Consider the following 21220-nt stretch of genomic DNA (forward strand, 5'->3'; position numbering starts at 1 on the left):
GGTGGCGACCTATCGTTTCATTCAATTTAGTCCCAAACTAGCGGCGAGCAGGGACGGATTCGTGACAGACGCTGAGGAAGGACCGAGCCGGTTCCTGTCCTCAGCGACCGTTCAGTCTAGTTTCTGAACAAAAGCCTTACAAGGCCGTTTCTGCTTTCCTGCGAATGATTACAACCACTTCCGTCGCACTAACCGTGGGCATGGCCTTTTGTGTGTGTTAATTCATTGAACACGGCAGCCCTAGGTTGTGCTGTTGTGTATAGGTGGGGAGTATATACCCAGTATATAGATGGGGAGACTGAGGCAGCGGGACCCACGGCCAGACAAGCGAGAGCAGCAGTTTGTACCGAGGCATTCTGCTCCGTGCCAGCCCCTGCCTTAAACTAGGGTCCACAGGCAGCCTATAAACTCAGACCCATCCGATCCCAAATCCCCTGTGCGGGCCCCGTAACCACGCCGCCTCCATCAGGAAGGCCAGAGCCCATCTGGAAAGCCGAAGGGAGGGGGCTGGGAGTACCCACTCCACAGGCTGTCTTGGGAGGAGACCCGCCCCGAGAGAGAGAGTGGGGTTTCTAAGCAGAGAGGAAATGTCCACAGTCCCTCAGACTCAGGGCACGGGCCCAAGAAGTTTAGAGGCATCATCCAAAGACGGGTGTGGGACACACGCACCCACACTCCCCCCACCGCACGTGCACACACACACACACACACACACACACGCCCCTCCAAATGCCGCTGGCTGAGAAAGGAGAGCAGTGCTAACTGGGCGTCAGAAGAGCTTCTTGAAATAACATGACAAAACACTGTTATGATCAATCCAGATTTGGCCCAGGAGCTTCCAATCCTGAAAACCTTCAAGAGGAAAAGCAGGCACCTGGACGCCTGGGCTCCTTGGGGTCCTGCCTGAGAACAAGAGGCCACCACACTCAACAGCTTCGGGGTCTCTTTGTCAAGCCGTGGTTCTGGGAATTCATGTTTCCGGAAGGAAGAGTTCTCCCCTGGGCTTCCTCGGCTCCAGACCTCCTCAGCCCACAGCAGCGGGTTCCCACAGCCTCCCCTCCACAGAATTCACCCCGAAGATGGCTAAAGTCCCTGAAGCCATTTTTCAAGGGGACACATGGCAAAGAAGAGACATCCTCAGGGAGCCGTGACATGGCACCTCGAGGTTCCAGAAGCTTAGGCTTGGACCCGCAGCCACTCTTGGAAGCAGGCTGTACTGAGGCTGAGGGCAGGGAAGGCGTGGGCCCCAGCATGCGCCACTGGGTACACAGGTGCTGGGCGAGGCCTCTCTCCAGTCCTCAGGGGGACCAGGGGCTCTGACCTCCCACCCCCCACCCCCGCTGACATTCCTTCCTGACCCTCAGTCCCCGGGGGCTGGAAGACTCACTTGCAGCTTCCCCTCCCTCAATCCCTATGTGCCCATTTCCCAGGCACGGGCTTCTCCAAAGCATCCCCGCCTGCCAGACATCCTGGGGGCCCCAAGGGTCCTGGATGGGGCAGGCAGCCAGTGACTCCTACTCTTGGAATTCCAGACCAAGTTCCACCTTGCCGTCCCACTGTTGCTCCCAAGACAAACGCTGATCTCCGCCCAGCCTTTTCTCTTCAACCTGAGATTGACGCCCGTGACCCACCCAGCTCCCACTCCTAAATATTTGTCCCTTATGATAATTCTTATCACTCCCAGCTCAGGCTTAGCAAGCCCTTACCACCACCCAGGCACCTTGCATACATAGCAGGTCTGAGCATCTATGTTAACCTCGGATTCATTCCCTGTTGAAACTGCACGTTCCGTAAGCTGTGTGCGGGCTGGCCCAGGCTTGTTGGTGTCGCTTCTTGATTACAACAGAACCAGCTGCACAATTTGCAGGGCCCCGTGCAAGAGAAAACAAGGGAGCCCTTGCTCAGAATCTACTACACACTTCAAGATGGCAATGACAGGGCTTTGAACCAAGAGCCTTCCTAAAGCGGGGGGCCGTGTCTGGCTGCACCGGGCTGACGCCCATAGAGCTGGCCCTGCCCAGCCGCATGGGTTCTGTCTCAGACCCCACTTGTCCCTCAGCCCACAGGGCTTCCCAGAGCAAGAAGAGGAAGATCCGCTGGACTTGGGACCCATGTGGTACGTGGCTGTGCTCTCTGCCAGTCTCTGCAAGTTCATCTGGTCTCGTTTAGATGTGTCCCTGCACACCTGCTCTCCCCTTCCAGCCTTCCCTATCTCGGGAAATAGCACTGTCTCTTACTCGGCTACTCAGTCCAAAGGAGTCATCTTGATTCCTCTCTTTCCCTCCCCTTCCACAGCCAAACTATTAGTCCATTCCTGATAGGACTCCACTTTCAAATATATCCAGAATCTGTGCATTTCTCTCCACCTACCTGCTAACGTCCTAGTCCAAGCTGCTATCATCTGGCACCCAGACTACTACCACAGTCAATATTATAGTCTCCCCAGGGGATGCCATTCACGCTGTTGTTCAGAGTTGAGCAGTGCGCCATCTGCCCCGCTGTACGTGGTCATCATGCTCCCCACTTCCATTCCTGCTCCCAATTATCTTGCCCTCTATTTTCCATGGACAGCCAAAGTAATCTCAAAATCTATTTATCAGCTAACATTAATTTCTGCCTGGAAGCCCTCTAATAGGTTCTCACCGCAATCTAAGTAAATCCAAAGTCGTTATGGTGGCCTACAGACCCTCCATCATTGCTGCCCAGGCTGGGCATTGGAGCATAGGCCAGATGGACCACAGGTTTTTCGAGATAGCATTCCTCTCAGCACCAGGGACAGCCAGATGGGGCCCCAGGCAACTGGAGGCCCCAGGGCAATCTTAGCCCAGCGAGGTGTGTGCCCTGTACAATTCCCAGGAAAGCAATCCTCTGACAGTGCAGCACGGAGATAGCCCTTGGGGTAGGGCACGCAGCTGGTCACCTCCAGCCACCAGGAGCCTCAGGGGACTTCAGCCAACCGCAGCAGAACTTGCTGGGGGAGCTACAGGGAGGAACCCACAGCCCTTTCCATCATGTAGCTCTACTTTAGCAGAAGTGTGGGGACGTGTGGCTGGGGAGACAAAGCCCCATCAGAGAAACACCAAGCGAGCACTACAGGAGGCAGAGCGCTAGGAGGGCAAACACGTGGACGAACAAGGCCTTGCTAAATCCTCCCCTCCCCCTAGTGTGAGACTAGACAGCTAACTTCATCTAGGCCTCAGTATCTTCTTCTGCAAAATGGGCATAACACACCTGCTTCACCAGCTTATTTGAGGGATTCAGTGGGATGATGTGTACAAAGCACCCAGCAGAGCTCCAGGAACAGAGCAAGCTTTTAAAAACTCACGGCAGTCAAGGTAATCAGTGTCCTGACTCACTAAATGGGGGGAGAGAGAACATTCCAGATATGCAGGAGAGCAGTGTGCTGGGCACCAACGGTTGGAATTCGGGGCAGGCGAGGCCCTTGGCTGTCGCTCACACTCCCCAGGCATCACAGTCCCTGCCGCACGCATGTGACACAGCACCTGGCCTCCGTGTGCACAGCACCAAGCTCAGAGTCCTCCCTCCAAGACCCCGTGCCCTCCTCCCTCCCAGTAAACCTGGCTGGAGGCTGAGACCTCATCTGCAGGACCCTCTCTGCTCCTTCGGCTCTGCCCACTCCCCCCCCACCCCCGCCCCACGATGCCACCCAGGAGGTATACAGCCATTGTGCCTCACCCAGATCACTGCAGTGACCTCCCAGGATGCCAGGCTCACTCCCCTCCCCCAGCCCATGCTAGCATGCGGACCAGGGGGTCATACCAACCCCGGACCCCACGTCTTCAGTGACTTCCTTCTGCGTGGCCACCATAACCCACCAGGCTCTGGCTCCACCTACCTCTTCGACCTTCTGGATCCTTCTGCTGCCTGATGTGGCTGAACTGTGTCCCTCAAAAAGACAGGTTCACGTTCTAACCCCGTCCCTCAAAATATGACCCTATTGGGAAATAGGGTCATTGGGGAATGTAAGCGGTTAAGGTGAGGTCGTGCTGGATTAGGGCGAGTCCTTCACCTCCTGGGACTGGTATAAGAAGAGAGCGAGGGGAATGCCATGAGAAGACGCAGAGACGCACAGAAGGAAGGTGGTCACATGAGGACAAAGGCAAGGGATGGACAGTGCCACAAACTGAGGAATGCCTGCGACTACCAGAAGCTGGAAGAGGCGAAGACGGAAATTATCCTAGAACTTAAAAGGAAACACGCCTCTGCCAACATCTTCATTTTTCACTTCCAGCCTCCAGAACTGTGAAAAAATACATTTTTGTCGTTTTCGGCCTCTCCGCGCGTCATACCTTGTCACGGCAGCACCAGGACACAAACAGCCCCCCCTGCTGAGCCCCGGAGTTCAGCCCAATGGGACTCCTGTTCCCAGGACATCTGCCATCCCTTCCTCCCTTGTGTCCCACACGCGCCTCTCCAGCACCTCGACTCTGCGACACGTCAGCCCAGAAAGTCAGAGAGACTCCTCCTCCTGCCCTTCCAAATTCCTGCCCATCCTCCACGAGCGAGCAGCGTCACAGTGTCCTCCCAACCCCCACCTGGATGATGAGTCTGGACTTTGGCTTCTAGAGCACGTGAAACCTCCTGGCAGCCTCTTCGGGTCTGAATGTACACTTTCATCGGATAGTATCTGGGCTGGACCAGACAGGCGTCAGGCGCGCTTTGCTTCTGCACCCACCCCATCCCCACGACTCCGGTGCCCCACACGCACCCAGCCCACCACGGCAGGGGCCTCTGCTGTGGGCTAAGCAGAGCGGCACAGTCTCGTGTCCTCAAAGATCCGGCCCACGGCCTGTGACCCGGGCAGGCTCCCCAGAGGGCCACCTCTCCCGTCATATGGAGGAGTCTAGAAGAAAAATGAAGCAACTGGCTCCGGAGCCTGGACATCAGATGGACTCTCTGCAGAGTTTAGTTTAAGAACGTAAGCTCCGTTAAGAGCTTTTGTGCACAGGCGGGCTGAGCTGTGCTGCTTCCACTTAAAATCCGAGAGTCTTGGCTACCCCAGTGTGCGTGTAACAGGATAGGAGCCCAGAATGTCACAGAACAGCATCAAGCCCTGCCCTAGGGTGGCCCAGAGCTCAGGAAGGGAGCTGGCTAACCCCAGAGTGTGAGAGAGCTCGGGGAACGGCCAGCACAGGGGGTTCCGAAAACACGCAAGGCACGCATACAGGCATGGTGAGGAAGCGAGCAATTCTCCAAGGAATGTGCACGGAAGCTGAGACCTAAAGTAGAAATAGGCATTAACTTTATTATTATCTTAATAGAAATAACTGCCGTTTATCGAAGGACTGCCACCCCAGTTGTATTGCACGTCTGATTTCAAATGCCTAGGATTCCCATTTTACAGATAAGGGAGGTGAGGCAGAGAGAGTTTCTGCAGCTTTCCCAAGCCCGTGCAGCAGGTATGGGTGTAGAGGCACCTTACTCTGTCTGTCACTGTGCCGTAGGCAAGAGCGTAGAGCCCTATATTTGGGAAACAATAGAGCTAGAACCTAAGTCAGGCGTCCCCAACCAAAAATCCCATGTTCTTTCTGCTACCTTTACCTCGGAGAGAAGGCTGGCTGGCACTGGGCCAATCGGGAGCTTTGGCAAGGTAAACCCAGAGGGAATTACCTTAGCCAGGTGACTAGTCTTGGGCTAGGGAGGTCCCCAGACTCCCCTTCAGTGGTGTCCGCCCCAAGAGCCTGACTCACATCCGCACAAACCACATGAGCCCAGGAGAAACACCAGAATGACTGTTTCCCAACTCACTCCGGGGATGAGGGCAGGAACCACAGTGTCACAGGGGTCAACAACTACAGAGGAAATCAGAATCCAAAGTTTGTCTTGGTGATTATGGAATTAATTAATGCAAAGATAATTCTCATGGATCAGAGAAAAATCCTTCAATTTGCTAAGTTTGGGGAAATACCATCCTCTAAGGACCAAGCTTTGTCAGTGGGTCTGCGCTGCACAAAGGCTATGAATCACAAGTTTCTGCCCTGGCACGTGGGACTGAAACCCCTACACTACGTTTTACTATATGGTATTTGCAGGTGGGAGCTTGGGGAGGTCCCTGGATTTAGACGAGGTCACGAGGGTAGAGTCCCTATGATAGGATTAGTGTTTTTATAAGAAGAGGAAGAAACCAGAGGTCTCTCTCTCTCTCTCTCTTCCCGCTCCATGTGAGGCGCAGTGAGACGGGGACCGCCTGCAGAGAGGGTCCTCAGCAGGACCCAACCCCACTCGCAACCTGATCTTGGACTTCCCAGCCTCTGGAACGGTGAAAAAATAATTCCCATTGTTGAAGCCATCCCTTCTACCGTGGACCAGTACCCATGGGCTGAACCCGAAAGGCATTGCCTAGATACTGTCTCTGCTTGGCTGTCTTTCACAGCCGTCCTGGGGATGGGCTCTCCTCGATCACCCACCACCACCCTCGTGGGAATCGCTGACATGCATTTCTACGGCACGTGTAACTTTGAGTTCCTCCCCAGACTGTGGGTTCTGCGAGGGCAGGGTCGGAGTTGCAAGGGCAGCCCCAGACAGCGTGCCTTGGGGGCATGGAGCCACTCCAGCAAAATCTGGTGGGCGAGCAAACAAAACGTGAAGAGGTCATTTAGTTGGAAAACATACATTTGTCCATTTGGCCCCAAATCTTTCAAACTGATGCCTTTGAGGGTTCAATTAGTCCAGCTTGTGTTAACGTTCGCATCGCTTGATGCTCAGAAACCATCTTCTCTCCCTTATTTCCAAGTCTTTGGGGAATCCTGTTGGTACCCTCCGCCCCCCCCAAAAAAATACCACCAACACCCCATGCGGTCCAGTGAACTGACCTGCCCGTCACCTTTCCTCTCTCCCAGCCTCTGTCTCCGTTTGGCAGGGACTAGTTAATAAGCGATAAAATGGTCTTGCTATTTGGAAAGCTTCTTTTTTGTTTTTCCCCAAATCTATCTGGGCAGGCTCAGGCCAGTTCACCAACAGGGGTCCTAATTAAAGTCTGAACATAGATTGTAAAGGCAGGCTGGAAGTAGAGAGCCAGACATGACAGCAGCCAGTTAACAGGAAAATCAACGCAAATTAAGCCACAGCCAGACAGAAACCAAAGCAACTCACCACCGCATAAATTGTGTGTATTAGAATCAGAAAACTTTAGTGCTGGAAACGCTGACCCAAAAGGCCCTGGAGAGACATAACGTTGCAAAGTTAAGCCTATCCAGCCTTCATCTATGAGGAATTTAAAATAGATCTTGCTGTGGCCACTGTCTGAATTGTGGTGTGCCTAGAATGAGAACTGTCTTCGCTCCATTCATAATTTAAAGTCCTGGAGGCAGAAATAGGTTTTAAAAATTATTTGCTGTGGCCTTTGTGTTTGGAGGGATGGAGCGGGAGGTGAGAACTGGAGAAAAACTCTAGTGGGACCCACCAATGCAGCTTGGCCTCCATGTTGCCTTCTGTTAAATGGGAAGACCGCCAAGTCAGCGCTCAGAAAGTTGTCAGGTGGGGTCACTGATGTGCAGGCCTTTTGTAAACTACATGCAAATAAGGCAGCAAAGAGTACACTTGCTGTGTTTTGTTTACTCATCCATCCATCCATCCATCCATCCATACTCTTGCTCTTTTCAAAAAAAAAAAAAAGATTCCTGCAGCTGAGCTGGGTATGATCCTTAGCAATTTCCCCCTTTCCTTTCCACATCCTCATTGTGGATATGAGTACAATTTTGCTCAAGGACGGACACACGCAAGGCGCATGACAAGATGCACACACACACACACACACACACACACACGGGCATCTTGGTGCCTCTTAAATTGGACACCTCCCCGTTACCACAGCCCTAAGCCATGCCATCCCGGATGCTCCTGCAATCTGCCCACTGCCCTCGCAGCTGCCAGTGTGGGCCACCCCGGGGAAGCTGGAGCAATCCATCTCAAATGCAGGCCGATGTCTTCAGTCCTCAGGGCCCCCACTGCCTCCAGGACCAAGCCAAACACTTGAACATGTGCATGAGACCCTTCACCAGCGGCCTCGTCCTTCGGTCCAGCCTCACATTCCCTGTCCCAGCCAGGCTCCACCACTGGAATGGCTACCCTGGGAGAGCAAGGGTTTCTTGTTTGGATGAGGGATGGCTTCCCAGCTTCTAGGACAGTGCCTGCGGGAGCCTCCAGTAATCTGTGTCCAGGGAAGGGCACCTTTCGTTTCTGGGTCTTTGCTCCTGTTTTTCCCTCTGCCTACAACACGCTTTCCTCCCCCTTCATCTGGCTAATTCCTACTCCTCTCTAAGGTCTCAACAGTGAGGTCCAGTACCTCTTGGCTTCCCTCTGGAGCGATGGCCTCTCTGTTTTTGCAGCTCCAGGCAAATGTCTTTAACATGCTCTGGCTCTTGGTTCGATCATCTAAAAGGCGAGAAGCCCAGCATAGACATTTCTCATTCTTGACTGTGACCAAGGGATAAGCAACGTGCTCAATCCATCCCAGAGGATCCATGTTCAGTTCCACCCAATCCAGGGGACTAAAGCCCCGAGGTGGAGAGAGCAGGAGGTATGTGGTTTCCTCCTCATACAGCACATTTCCATTCTGCATGCTAAAGGCCGCCTTTCTTGGGGCGCCTGGGTGGTACAGTCGGTCCGGCGGCTGATCTTGGTTTCAGCCCAACTCGCGATCTCAGGGTTGTGACCTCAGGGTCATGGGATCACATCGGCTCTGCGCTCAGCACAGAGTCTATCTGAGACTCTCTCTCCCTCTCCCTCTGCCCAGCCTTCATACTCTCTCTCTCAGAAGAATAAATAAATCTTTATAAATAAATAAATACATAAAAATAAAAGCTGCTTTATCTTAGCTTCTTCACCACCTGCTTGGAGCTTCTTAGGGCACAGTTGGCTGGAGTCTCCCAGGATTTGTCCTATGATGGGCTCTTAGCGGAGACTCCTTGCCAAATTACGTGAAAGAAGAGTGAATAATAGCCGCTGGACAGGCAATTTTGAACTTGTGATTGTGAAGCAGGCTGGCGCCAAGGCCTCACGGGCTAGTAGTTCAGTTCCTTTTCTCGAAGCTTGGGTGTTATCTAGACAGTGTTATTCCTGCTGGTTCCCATCTATTAAACAGAACCATGAGGCTAAACCCTGCCGAACCCTCTGTATAGGCTTCACCTTGGCCCGGCTGGTAGGTGGGCATTGCGTGATTTTATGTCCTTTGGATGTACTACCCGAGGGCAAAGATATAAAGTAGCCTGTCCAGTAATGCTGAGCAAATTTCTCAAAGTTAGAGGGGAAGGTCACAGGACAAGAGGCTCTTTTCCTTCGACCCTAAGTCTTAATCACTGTGGGGGAAGGAATGGAGATAAAGCTGAACAGGGTTTACATGCGGGGAGGGAATCTTTCTCTTATATAAGTCTCACTCAGAATGTTCTTTTCACCCTAGCTCTCAGGAAGACCTCACTACCATCCCCTGCCTTTGTGAGTGCTGGTCCAGCTCCCAGTGTCCTCGGGATTTTTGCTGCAAAACCCTCCCGAAGGCAACAGGTTAGCCAAGAAAACTCTGAGAGCTAACAGGGTAGATGCCTGTTTGCAGAAAACCAATGCTGAGAACAGAAATCACATGAGGTGTTTGACTAAATTGACAGATCAATTCATTCCTCTCCGAGGCCCTTTCTAGAAACAGACTCAAGCCCTTGGGAGCCTCTGACCTTCCAGTGATGACTATTGATCTTTGGTTCCTAGCTAAGTCCCAGCCTCTGCTCAGCAGCAGAACTGACCTGACTCAGATTAGACTGGGGGCCCAGCAGGGCTGAAGCAGGATGGAAGGAAATCAAGGGGGGCAAAGGTAACATACTTCCAAGTCGGTCCGCACAAGTGAATGGTTTACAGTGTTTGGTCAGCCTGATTTCTGAGCCAGCCTGGGAGACTCTAAGTGATCATCCAGAATCTGGGCTTGCCTGGCTGGGCCCACTTCCCCCCAGAGACTTATAGGTCATGACCATTCAGGTGCCCAAACCCCAGTTTGGACACCCTAAGCCGCTGCTAGAACCCAGGCATCAGCCAGGAGTCACTGCTCACTCCCAGAATTGCCAAGAATCGGTTGCTGGTTCATCACAAGGTGAACAAGGTGAAAGCCTTCTCCGGTGTGCGGCGGACAAGAACCAAGCTCCTGTTGCACTATCAAGGTTATTCACGGGGTTCTCGTAATCATTTAAATGATGCAACTATTTTCAGAGTTGACTCTCTCCTAAGAGCTGAAAGAGATCCCAGTGAAATACTATTTTTCCCCCTTTTTTTTTAAAGCATGAGTGCTTCCTTCCGCTAATTCCCATGGCCACGCAGGCTGTCTTGGACTCCCTTTCTCCAGTTGCTTGAAAAGTTTTGAGTTTTAGTTCATTACCAAGTCTCTGGCCTTTTCAGCTAAATTCCAACATTTTGATTTTCCTTGCATTATTTTATTGTTTCTTAAATTTTCATGTTCAACAGCACCGCTCAACTCAGATTTGCACCGGACAGTGACAAAACACCCAGCCCACCAGGTCAAGGGCAAAAGGTACATTGTCTGCTGAACCCACTGACAGGTGCGAGGGGCCCAGTCACCTGGAAGTGCCCAGGTGGGCTGTCGCTGAATGCTTGGGAGCCCAGAACAGCGATGCCTTCTGATAAAGAGACGTCCACTGCTTTCCGGAGACTTCATTTTTTTCACAAATAAATTGTTCATCGTTATTTTTAATGGAATCGATCTGCAAAGTGGATAACCGGCCCCCACATGCTGGAAAGCCACTGGAGTAGTAAAATCACTTCACTCCTGTCTGGGCTTCGGTTCCCCCCTATGTGATAGCATGATGGGGACGCTCTTTGACCTGGAACTACAGTACGTGACTAAGGTCTATCATAACCCTCAGAACTGTGGGGGTTCTGGCCACATTTACCGCTACGTACATGGAAGTTAGGACGTCTGTAAGGAACCAAAATTGGGGCACTAACATCTCTGCCTTTCTTCCCCCAAGGAATCCTTTTGTTTTGCAACACTGATGCCATCATGGTTATGCTGTGAATGGTGCCTGCTCCAATGACAGATTTGGAAAATTGCATCTATCCTAAGTAAGTGGGGAATTTAAAAAAAAAAAAAAGCAACAACCAAAAAAAAAAAAAAACACACTGCTGGTGTGTGCTGGCAGGGAAACGTCATGGAGACACTTAAGGGTTGCCTTGGGGACTTGGTCCAGAAAGGAATCGACTCAAGCAGATCCCAAGGAGACAGCCAAGTTGGGGCAAGTGGCTTGACCTTGACTTCCTCACCTGTGAAAGAAAAGAAGCACAGGGAGGTGGCCAGAATTAACGGGGGGTGATGCCCAAAGCTGGGCAGCTCCCATGTGCTCAGCACGGGTTAGCCATTACCGAAACTGTCACGTGTGATTCAAATACAGATGTTGGCTCCTTGTGGACGGTCCACCTAGAGAGTAACAGGGATTTGTCTCCAGAACCCACGTCTCCTTCCATGATGTATCATCTAGACCTTTCGTTATGCAGAGAAGCCAATTCACATCGACAATTCAGGTGGGTATTATTTCTAATGCCAACACCAAAGTTAACTGTAACTCACACATATCCAGGTCTACCGAGAGCCAGGCTCTGTGCTAACTACCTGCACGGGTTCGGATTACTTAATTTAATCCCAACAACATCCTTTGAGGTGGGTGCTACCATGGTCCCCATTTCCAGGAGAAGAAGACAAAGCTCCAAGCGTTGATGGAACTTGTCCAGAGTCCTACAGATGGAAAGCAGTAGAGCCTGACGCCAGAGGCTGACCTCTTCAGCAGTATTGCTAATCTTCAGAGCGACACTCGTTCGTCCAGCGCCTGCTACATTACAGATTATGGGAGGAGCAGGGGTAAAGATACAGGCGGTTGGCTCATTGTTCTGGGTCGGCCAATTGTTCTGGCTCATTGTTCACCCTCCACCCCCAACTTCATGTCAACCTAGAACCTGTGCACATGACCTTGTTTGGAAATAGGGCCTTTGCAGACGTAATCGAGTTGAGATGAGGTCATACTGGATAAGGCTGGGCCCGAAAGCCAGTGACGGTGGCCTTACGAGAAGAAGGGGAGTTAAACGCGCCCGTAAGGCAAAGAGCGAGAGCAGAGAACTGAGCGATGCGTCCACAAGCCCCGGAGGCCCAGGATGGCCTGCAGCTACCAGAATCGAGAAGAGGGTCATGAAACTGATTTTCCCTTGGAGCTTCCAGAAAGAACCAACCCTGCTGACACCTTGATTCAGGACTTTTAAGTCTCCTGACCCCTGAGAGGATAAGTAGGAGCTGCTTGAAGCACACGGTGGATGGTAATTTGTCGTGGGAGTCCGAGGAAGCAATATTCTAAAAGGAAAGAGACAAGAAAAAAGACACTTTCTCAAGTCACCCAGAGACCCTGTTTGGCAATAGGAGTTCTTGTCTGAAAGTCATGGTTCCCCACCGGCCGTGAGTAGGCAGGGGCCGAGCCAGCGATGAATCAATCCGTGGCCTCACAGGAAGCCCGCTTTCCTGTCAACAAAGCACAGAGAGAAAAGCTGCAGCGGACACAGACGTCGGGCCAGAGGGCCGCCGCCGGGCCCCTGTCACAAGGCCCAGATGGAGAGGATACTTTCACAAGGGGAAGAAGAAATAGGAGAGCCCAGCACACAGTGCTTGCTTCTGGATCCCAAGGGGCCATTTCTGCTCGGGATGAGACGAGGTTGGGGGGACGGCGGGGGGACAGCTTGGAAGGGGAGGGTCCAGGCCTCAGAAATCTCGGTTTCAATAACGGGCCAGATGCTTCCCCACAAACCCACTCGACACCAAAAGCGGAAGTTGTTAAGTATTTGGCCACCCGGTTCCTTGTAAGGATCTAGTCGATGCTATGGATTAAATCTCTTCTTGGAAAAGAAAAGAAAATTCCAACACACAGAATTGGGGATGACATGTCAAGGGATCTTAACCTAAAGCCCATTCTCCGATAAACAATGATGCATAAGTTGCCTCCTGGGCACCAGACACTGCGCTCTGTGCTAGGAATACAAGTGGGGAAGAAGAGACATTTTTCTTCCTGAAGGCCAGAGCTAGAAGGGAGGTGTCTGATTTTCCTTGGCTACCACAGCACATGAGCATGAGCGAGAGGCTTAAAAGGGCAGAAATGTAATTCTCTCCCGGGTCAGGAGGCTGGAAGTCTGAAATCAAGATGTCAGGAAGGTTGATTTCCCTCTGGAAGCTCAGAAAGAGAATCTGTCCCATGCCTCTCTTCTGGCTTCTCGTGGCTGCCAGCGGTCCCTGGCATTCCCAGCTCGGGGACATGTCACCGTATTCCCTGCTTCTGCCTTCCCATCACCTCCTCTGGGTGTCTCTCTGTGTCCTCGCCTCTTCTTATGGGGACACTAGTCACTGGATTTACGGCGCACCCTCAATGGAAGTATCATTAAGATCCACAACTAAGGGGCACCTGGGTGGCTCAGTCGGTTAAGTGTCTGCCTTTCGCTCATGTCATGATTTCAGGGTCCTGGGATCGAGCCCCATATTCGGATCCCAGCTTAGCGGGGAGTCTGCTTCTCCCTCTCTCCCATTTGTGCTCTGTCTCTATCTCTCAAATAAATAAAATCTTTAAAAAAAAAAAAAAGGAAATACATTTGCAAAGTTCCTGTTTCCAAATGAGGTCACATTCTGAGGTTCCAGATGGGCATGAATGGGGGGGTAGCCCTCTACTCAACCCGAAACAGGTGGTCATATGGTTACACAATCACCACGGGGAGAAGCAAGATAGTGGACAGAGAACCCGGCAACATCTGAGAATGATTTCCCGGAGGATCTCGGGAGGTAGCGAGACCCCAGGTGGTGAGTAGAACCTAACTCAGCAGAAGCAGTAGAAAGTGCACCAGGAAGATGGAATCAGCTAGCTGAGGCCCAGACACAGGGAGGCCCCAAGTGAACAGAGGGGCTGCACAGAGAAGAGTGTGGAGGAGGGGCTGGTCTTGTAAGCTGCAGTACAGAGTTGGGATGGGATCCCTAGGGCCACAAAATGCCTTTGAAGAACTGGAAGCAGAGGAGTGTTCCTCGAAAGCTCACTTTGGCCGAGCTGGGGTGGATGGACCAGAGTAGAAGAGACCAGATGCGGGGACCCCCGAGGGTCTGTATCACCACGGAAGCTCTGGGCTCCAAGATACAAGTGGCTGAGACACTGTGGCGATGGCCCCAGCAGGGTCCTAACCAGCTAGCTGGAATGATTCCCACTGAGCCGGACGGCGGAGTTAAACGCAGCGCCTGTAGGATCTGAGCTGGCGGGTCAGATCGCCGTCCGCCTAAGATGTGTACCCAGAAGTCTGAGCGCTCTGATCTGTGTCCTCCTTCTGAGCAGGAAAGGGGCTTATGAACATCCAGACCCACTGGGATACACAAGCCCTTCCCTTTGATGGTCCCTTGGAGTTACGTGTGCCCTTCCTCGGACCAGTAAGTCCTGTCTGCTCACAGCTAAGTCCTCTTACCTTTGTGTGCCTCGCTGACTCCCTGTTCTTCAATGGTCACTTCTCCCCCGAACCCCCAGTTGGATTCTGCAGCCTCCCTTGCAGACTCCAAAAATCCCCGATGCAGGCTCGTGTCCTCAGTACGACTTTCTTTTTAACCTGTCCCCTCCCGCAGATGATAAGTAGCAGAGGTAAGTTGTTCACCTCTGTATTCCGAGCTCCTAACACACACACACACACACACACACACACACACACACACACACGTACCCCAAATGTTATCAGACGGGTGAGTGCATGGATTTCTTCAAGATGCTGTACTGGCTTCAAACCAAATTAGTCAATCAATTAACTAAGTCAACATGGACCCATCAATTGTTCTTCAAGGGCACTAGGCTGACCCTTCCCGCAGAGAGTCAGGCATCCCAAGGGATGCTGCCTCGCCCTCTTCAAGACTTACCTCATTCCTTCAGCAGCCATCTGATCCAGGTGGACAGTGTCCTTTGTTTCTGCCCAGTTCGCCCCCAGATCCCCCCACCCCATGTCATCTGCCAAAATGATCACGAAATTCGGCTTCTGGCCTCTTGTGTCCCCGTTATAGGAAAAATCCACAAAGGGATACAGGCCTCCCAAGAAAGTCACCCCCACAAGCAGAACCTTTAGAAAAAGCCAGCCCATGGTGGGGTGACAGGAGGGTAATAGTTGTCTGGAGTGACTGTGGGCCACAGCTAGAGATTTTTCTGAGAGCTTCCTCCTGCTCCCGTTCAGGGCAGAGAGTTGGCAAGAAAATACCAGTGGTGGTGGTGGTCCTGTTCAGGGTGGTCCCTAGAAGGGCGGTGGGCTTACAGAAATGAGTCCCCCACTTGGAATCCTCATTCAAGAGAGTCAGGAAACTTGCAACCCTGAATGTGGTTTGTCCCCCTGCAGCTCCGAGGGAGGGACCGGCTGTGTGCGCGACCGTCAGCCCTCAGTGTCAACAACGGCTCTTTGGCCACTTAGCAAAGGACCCGTCTGGACTCGGAGATGTCAGCGCTGGAGCCGGAGCGTGCGTCTGTGTTCGGGACTCCAGCTGGTGAGTGCAGGATCGATTCTCCCATCTGCAGAACACCTGGACGTTCTAGAAGCCGCAGTCAGCCTCGAGTGAGTTTCTCAGTTCCAGATGGTTGACGGCTTCATGTTTCTGCAAGGTTTCCTGAAAGAACAAAAATTGACAAGAAAACAGAGTTAAATCTGCCAGAGCAGCTGTGTTGTACTCAGTAGCTTAGGAAATAATCTCTTTTCCATGCCAACAGATGTTTTCCTTCTCACTCGAATATGTAGCTGGTTCATCTGTTTCTCCACCTGAGGCACGGAGATGACGAGAATGCTGGGATGGACCTCCGATCACGGGGCTGGGAGCGCCATCAGCGAGGAGGCCTCTGAACTCACTCACTATACGGATGGGGACACTGAGGCCCGATGCCCTGGACGAGGCGAGGGCCAGCGCCCAGCTCTGTGAAATCCCAGCTCTTCCCCATGCCCACCCTACCACGTTTCTCTGATTCCCAAGAAATCATGACCTTCTCAAACCCATTGAAAATTCTAGAAGAAAGAGTGAGATCTGTGTGATCGAGACATGATTCTTTCTAATGGTCATGCTGTCAACTACTATTTCTCTGTAAAATTCTTGACGGAAAATGATCATTCGAGAAAAAAAAAGAAATGTGAAGAAAATTAACGGTATACGGGGCGCCTGGGTGGCTCAGTGGGTTAAGCCTCTGCCTTCGGCTCAGGTCATGATCCCAGCGTCCTTCCATTTCAGTGTCTGTATAATGAAGTTTTTATTGGAACTGTCAAGGAAAAAGTCACTCAAGGATGCCTGGGAGGCTCTGTTGGTGGAGCATCTGCCTTGGTTTGTCTCAGGTCATGATCCCAGGATCCTGGGATCAAGCCCCGCATCGGGCTCTCTCCTTAGCGGGGAGCCTGCTTCCCCCTCTCTCTCTGCCTGCCTCTCTGCCTACTTGTGATCTCTCTCTCTCTCTCTGTCAAATAAATAAATAAATAAATAAAATTTTTTTTAAAAGAAAATTAATGGTATAATCTAGGTAGAGAGTGTACAGGTACTTAAGGTAGAACATTCGAGTTTATGGTTTGAAATGTTTCACCATAAAATGTCAGAATTTCCAAAAAAGGTTAATGGAAATTGTCCCTTTATATCTTGGTGATGTAATTTTTATTAAAATCTAAAGACATGCTCAACCAGAGCTTCTCCCACTTGGATGTACATAGAAGTCAGCTACAGGCCTTATCAAATGCAGGTTCATAGGAAAGGCTGCGGTATGTTTAACAAGCTCCCGGATGAGACCTCTATCGCTAGCCCTTAAATTGTGCTTAGAGCACCAAAAGGCTTAGAAAGAAATACATCATGATTCTTGTCCAAGAAGAAAATGAGCGTAAAGTGGAGATGCTTAACCTACTGGAGATAAGGCAACTTCAATGACACGATGAAAGGCATAAATCAGGTCAAATTTTGAAAAACAGGAACTATGGGGCGCCTGGGTGGCTTAGTTGGTTAAGCCACTGCCTTGGCTCAGGTCATGATTTCAGGGTCCTGGGATCAAGCCCGGTGTTGGGCTCCCTGCTCATCAGAGAGCCTGCTTCTCCCTCTGCCTCTGCCCCTCCCCTCTGTTTGCTCTTTCTTGCTCGTTCTCTCTCTTAAATAAATAAATAAAATCTTTTTTAAAGAAAGAAAAACAGGAATTGAAGGTTATGTTTTCAGCTGCAGATTGCAAATGGGGACAATAGAATAAAACCATATCGGGCGCCTGGGTGGCTCAGTGGGTTAAGCCGCTGCCTTCGGCTCAGGTCATGGTCTCGGGGTCCTGGGATCGAGTCCCGCATCGGGCTCTCTGCTTGGCAGGGAGTCTGCTTCCCTCTCTCTCTCTCTGCCTGCCTCTCCGTCTACTTGTGATTTCTCTCTGTCAAATAAATAAATAAAATCTTAAAAAAAAGAAAAAAAGAATAAAACCATATCACCCCAACTTCCCTTGAAAGCCTTAAATTTACAAGGTTCCTAAGGAGGCACAGACTTGAAATTCTAGACTGAGTAAAAAAGCTATTGGGACACCCAAGCCATTGAGAGGATTAGAGGAGAACAAATACATAAAGACGCTACTGGGGCTGGCATTACGATAGACGTGATGTGCAGTTCTGTATCCCTTCCCTTGAGGAAGCCAACCCAACTGCCAGCCCAAGCGGATGGGGGTGGTTGGAGGTATGTAAATTCTGCAAGACCCAGATAAACTCAAAAGGATGGGCAGATACATACTTAATCAAAATAAAAGGGAGTTCAAGTAAACAGTCATGGTCATCTGGAGGCGAATGAATCAATTGTTCAGAAATGCAAATTCTTCTCTTTTCCAAGAGGAGAGTTATTCTTTCAAACTCAATTAGATTCAACCAGTATTTGTTGATCTTGAGGCCCCAAAGACTTCTCCCTTTCTAGAAGAAGAAAGAGCCCTTGCACAAGGAGGGCGCCCAACAAACACTTGTTGACCTGCTGGTTGATTCCCAGCCTCATTCTACTGGCTTCTGACCATTAGCAACAATCATAGGAGGCTTTTCTTCTTAAAGCTACTTAGCTTGGAACTCTAGAGTGGCCTCATTCTTGGTCAGTAATCCATTTTGGAATGACCCAACGTGAAGGACTCCAGGGGAAAAAAATTCACTTGAGAAAAAAGCTGAAATTAAGGTGGGAACATAAATAAACAGATTGTTTTTCTTAACAGTTCCATGATAAAACATTCCTTTGAGGATTTTCAAAGATAATCATTAATACTTAAAAATTTCATCAAATGGAAATAAGCTAATTTAGCCAGGACGCCATTGCATTATCCTTCATGCCCCTACCTCCAGGGAGATATTTAATCTTTTCCCATTTATTTTTTTAAACTACAGTGAAAAGGCAAGCCAGACATTCAAAGAATGGACCCAAAGTCATGGACTTTGACTGCGCTCCAAACTGACATTATGGAAAACAAGATGGCAGGTCCTTAAAAAATGAAAAATGACCATATGATCCAGCAATCGCCCTTCTGGGTATCTATCCAGAGAAATGAGATCAGTATCATGAGATATTGGCATCCTGTGTTGACTGCATTATTCACAATCGCCAAGATATGGGAACAACCTCAGCATCCACGAACGAATGAAGAAAGAAAATGTGCAGCATGTAGAATCTATACACAATGGAATAGTATTCAGCCTTGAAAAAGGAGGAGCGTGGAAACGAAAGTTTTGCCATTTGCAAAAACTTTGATAAACCTGGAAGACATTACAGTGAGTGCAGTAAGCTGGGCACAGGGAGACAAATACAGTATCATCTCACTTACACGTGAAATCTAAAAAAGTCCAACACGTAGAAGCAAAGAGGAGAATGGTAGGTGTTAAGTGTCCCCACCACAAAAAATGTAAAACACGTGCAACTGCACGAGGTGATGGGCGTGCTCATGAGACTGTAGACATCATTTCATATTGTCTATGTTATCAAAGCATCACATCATACGCAGTAAACACATACGTGTTTTGTCGATCACACCTCAGTGAAGCTGGGGGGAGGTTTTTAAAAGATGCAGCCTGAGACTTTTCGCCCAGGGCCACATCTGAGGTTCTCTTCCCAATTTTCTTTATGTACCACCCTGCCCCTCTCAGAAGGGAGAGTGGGCAGAGGCAGGAAGCATCGTCTGTGGTCTAAGGAAGAAAAGGGGAGTCTTTGGGAAATAGAGCGTCCCCTTCTCCATCCACTGGGCTGGAAGGAACGTGACCACCTGACACAACAATCCCTCAAGGAAGACCCATGTGCTCCATCCAAGCAGAACAAACTGGGATAGATCCCTGCTGGGCACAAGTATGAGCCACCCCCCACGCCTCGATGCTCCCCGGGCAGCCCGAGGGTGAACTTGAGTTGTCCATCCACTCAGCAATGATCTGTCTTCTTCTCTACGAACCCCACTGGAAAGCAAGTGTTCTGGATCTGCTAAATTTTGGTCTCTCTTTCGGTTCTGGGTTCGCTTCTGGGGAAAGGTGCTCTTGAGCGGTGGAAGGACTGGCAGGCAGTGGTCGGCCAGAAGGGCTGGGGACGGAATGGCATGAGTCAACCGAAGACACGCTACGGTGTCTGAAGCCCAGGCCTGGGAGTCCATCACCTGACCTGGCTCCCCGAGGACCTCCCTGCGGCCAAGCGGCCTGCTAGAGGGCCTTGAGAACAGCTGAAATAACAAGAAGGTTGGGCAGAACTTCTGGCAGAGGGCTCTGTTGGTTTTCCAGAGACAAAGCTTCTGATGAGCCAAGGCCAAAAAAGAGAGAGGCGCAGGGGGAGCGTGATCTCCGGCGGCCGAGCTCTGTTCCTTTACCTGCCAAGTCATAGCATGGTCATGCGCCGGCGGGGACCAGGAGTCACAGGGGGACGGCCGGAGGGGGAGGGGGTGGAGCCTCGGGTCTCGGCTGCCCACGTGCAGTCTGCACCCATCACGACCCCTCCACACCCTCCCACCCCCGTGCCTTGTCCAGCAAACGCAGACTAAATGACAGGCCTCAGTCTAGATGCTGTGCGTACAGCACGGAAAGAAACACAAAATCCTGCCCTCAAGCTGCTTCCTTTCTTGTGGTGTGGGGGGTGGTGTTTTGGGGGAGCGCGGGGGAAGAATTGAAATGAGCCAAACGTCAGTGCTGGGGAGAAAAAAAATCAAGGGGAAGCAGCTCATGGGGTGCAAAGTGAAGGAGGTCCAGGGACAGCCTTGTGGAGGTGTCCAGAAGGCTCTGCAGGAGGTAAGAGAGGAAGCAGTGCAGCTATGGGACGTTGTGCACCAGAGAGGACTGCCAGGCAGGGAGGCCAGCAGGGCAAAGGGCTGTCACTGTGAGGGCAGCAAACAGTGGAGGGAGGAAGCCTGAGTTCCAACCCACACATCCCAGAATTCGGCCCCTGCCCTGCCAGGAAAATGGGGTGGAAAGGGAAGGTGAGAATCAGGGGTTAGTTGCACCTGTCCAGGAGAGCCCAGGTGAGAGACAGTGCCGGGGAGAGGCAAGCCCAGTGCCCAGGGCACAAAATCTACGGTGGTGGCACTCCTTCTCAGGGCCCACCTGTGCTCATGTGACTCTAACAGTGAGCACCTCCTGGAATTTTGCCTCGCCCGCATCCAGGTGCAAGCGGTGAGGAACCAGACGGTCTGGGGAACCAGACGAACAGTTATTCAGGGTTATTTAATGTCTGTGTGTAATCAAGATCCTCATGGGAAAAAACAGACAAACATCTTCGTGGTCCCTTCCTTTGTCCTGAGGTCCTCCCTAACATGCCAGTTCGGTGGGGGAGGTGGGGGGGTGGCAGCTCGGAAAGATTACTTTCTTTAGAGTATATCTGGGGAGTCTGTCTTAGCTCAACAGAAGAGGTAAAGGTGATTATTTTTTTCTGTTTCTTTTTCTTTCAGTTTTATTGACACGTAATTGACACACAGGACTGTCTAAGCTTAAGGTGTATAACATGATGATGTGATTTATATATACTGTGAAATGATTGCTTAAATAAGTTTAGTTAACAGCCACCGCATTCTGGGGCTCCTGGGTGGCTCAGTCGGTGAAACGTCTGCCTTTGGCTCAGGTCACCATCCCAGGGTCCTGGGATGGAGTCCTGGGTCAGGTTCCCTGCTCAACAGGGAGCCTGCTTCTTCCTCTCCCTACTCCCTTCTCGTGTTTTCTCTTGTTATCTCTCTCAAATAAATAAATA

General features: G+C 51.0%; 1 protein-coding gene across 2 annotated transcripts in view; it reads right to left on the minus strand.

Annotated features, from left to right (window-relative positions):
* Nucleotides 1-21220, minus strand: part of ARSG (arylsulfatase G) — a 96979-nt gene that overhangs the window by 48898 nt on the left and 26861 nt on the right. For both annotated transcript variants that reach the window (XM_044247567.1, XM_044247568.1), the window contains exon 2: nt 14924-15655. In XM_044247567.1, coding sequence (XP_044103502.1) covers nt 14924-15141 — 218 coding nt within the window. In that variant the 5' untranslated portion in view covers nt 15142-15655. The remainder of the gene's footprint in view (nt 1-14923; nt 15656-21220) is intronic.

The sequence above is a fragment of the Neovison vison genome, chromosome 5 (assembly GCF_020171115.1).
Source record: "Neovison vison isolate M4711 chromosome 5, ASM_NN_V1, whole genome shotgun sequence".
NCBI classification, from domain to species: domain Eukaryota; kingdom Metazoa; phylum Chordata; class Mammalia; order Carnivora; family Mustelidae; genus Neogale; species Neogale vison.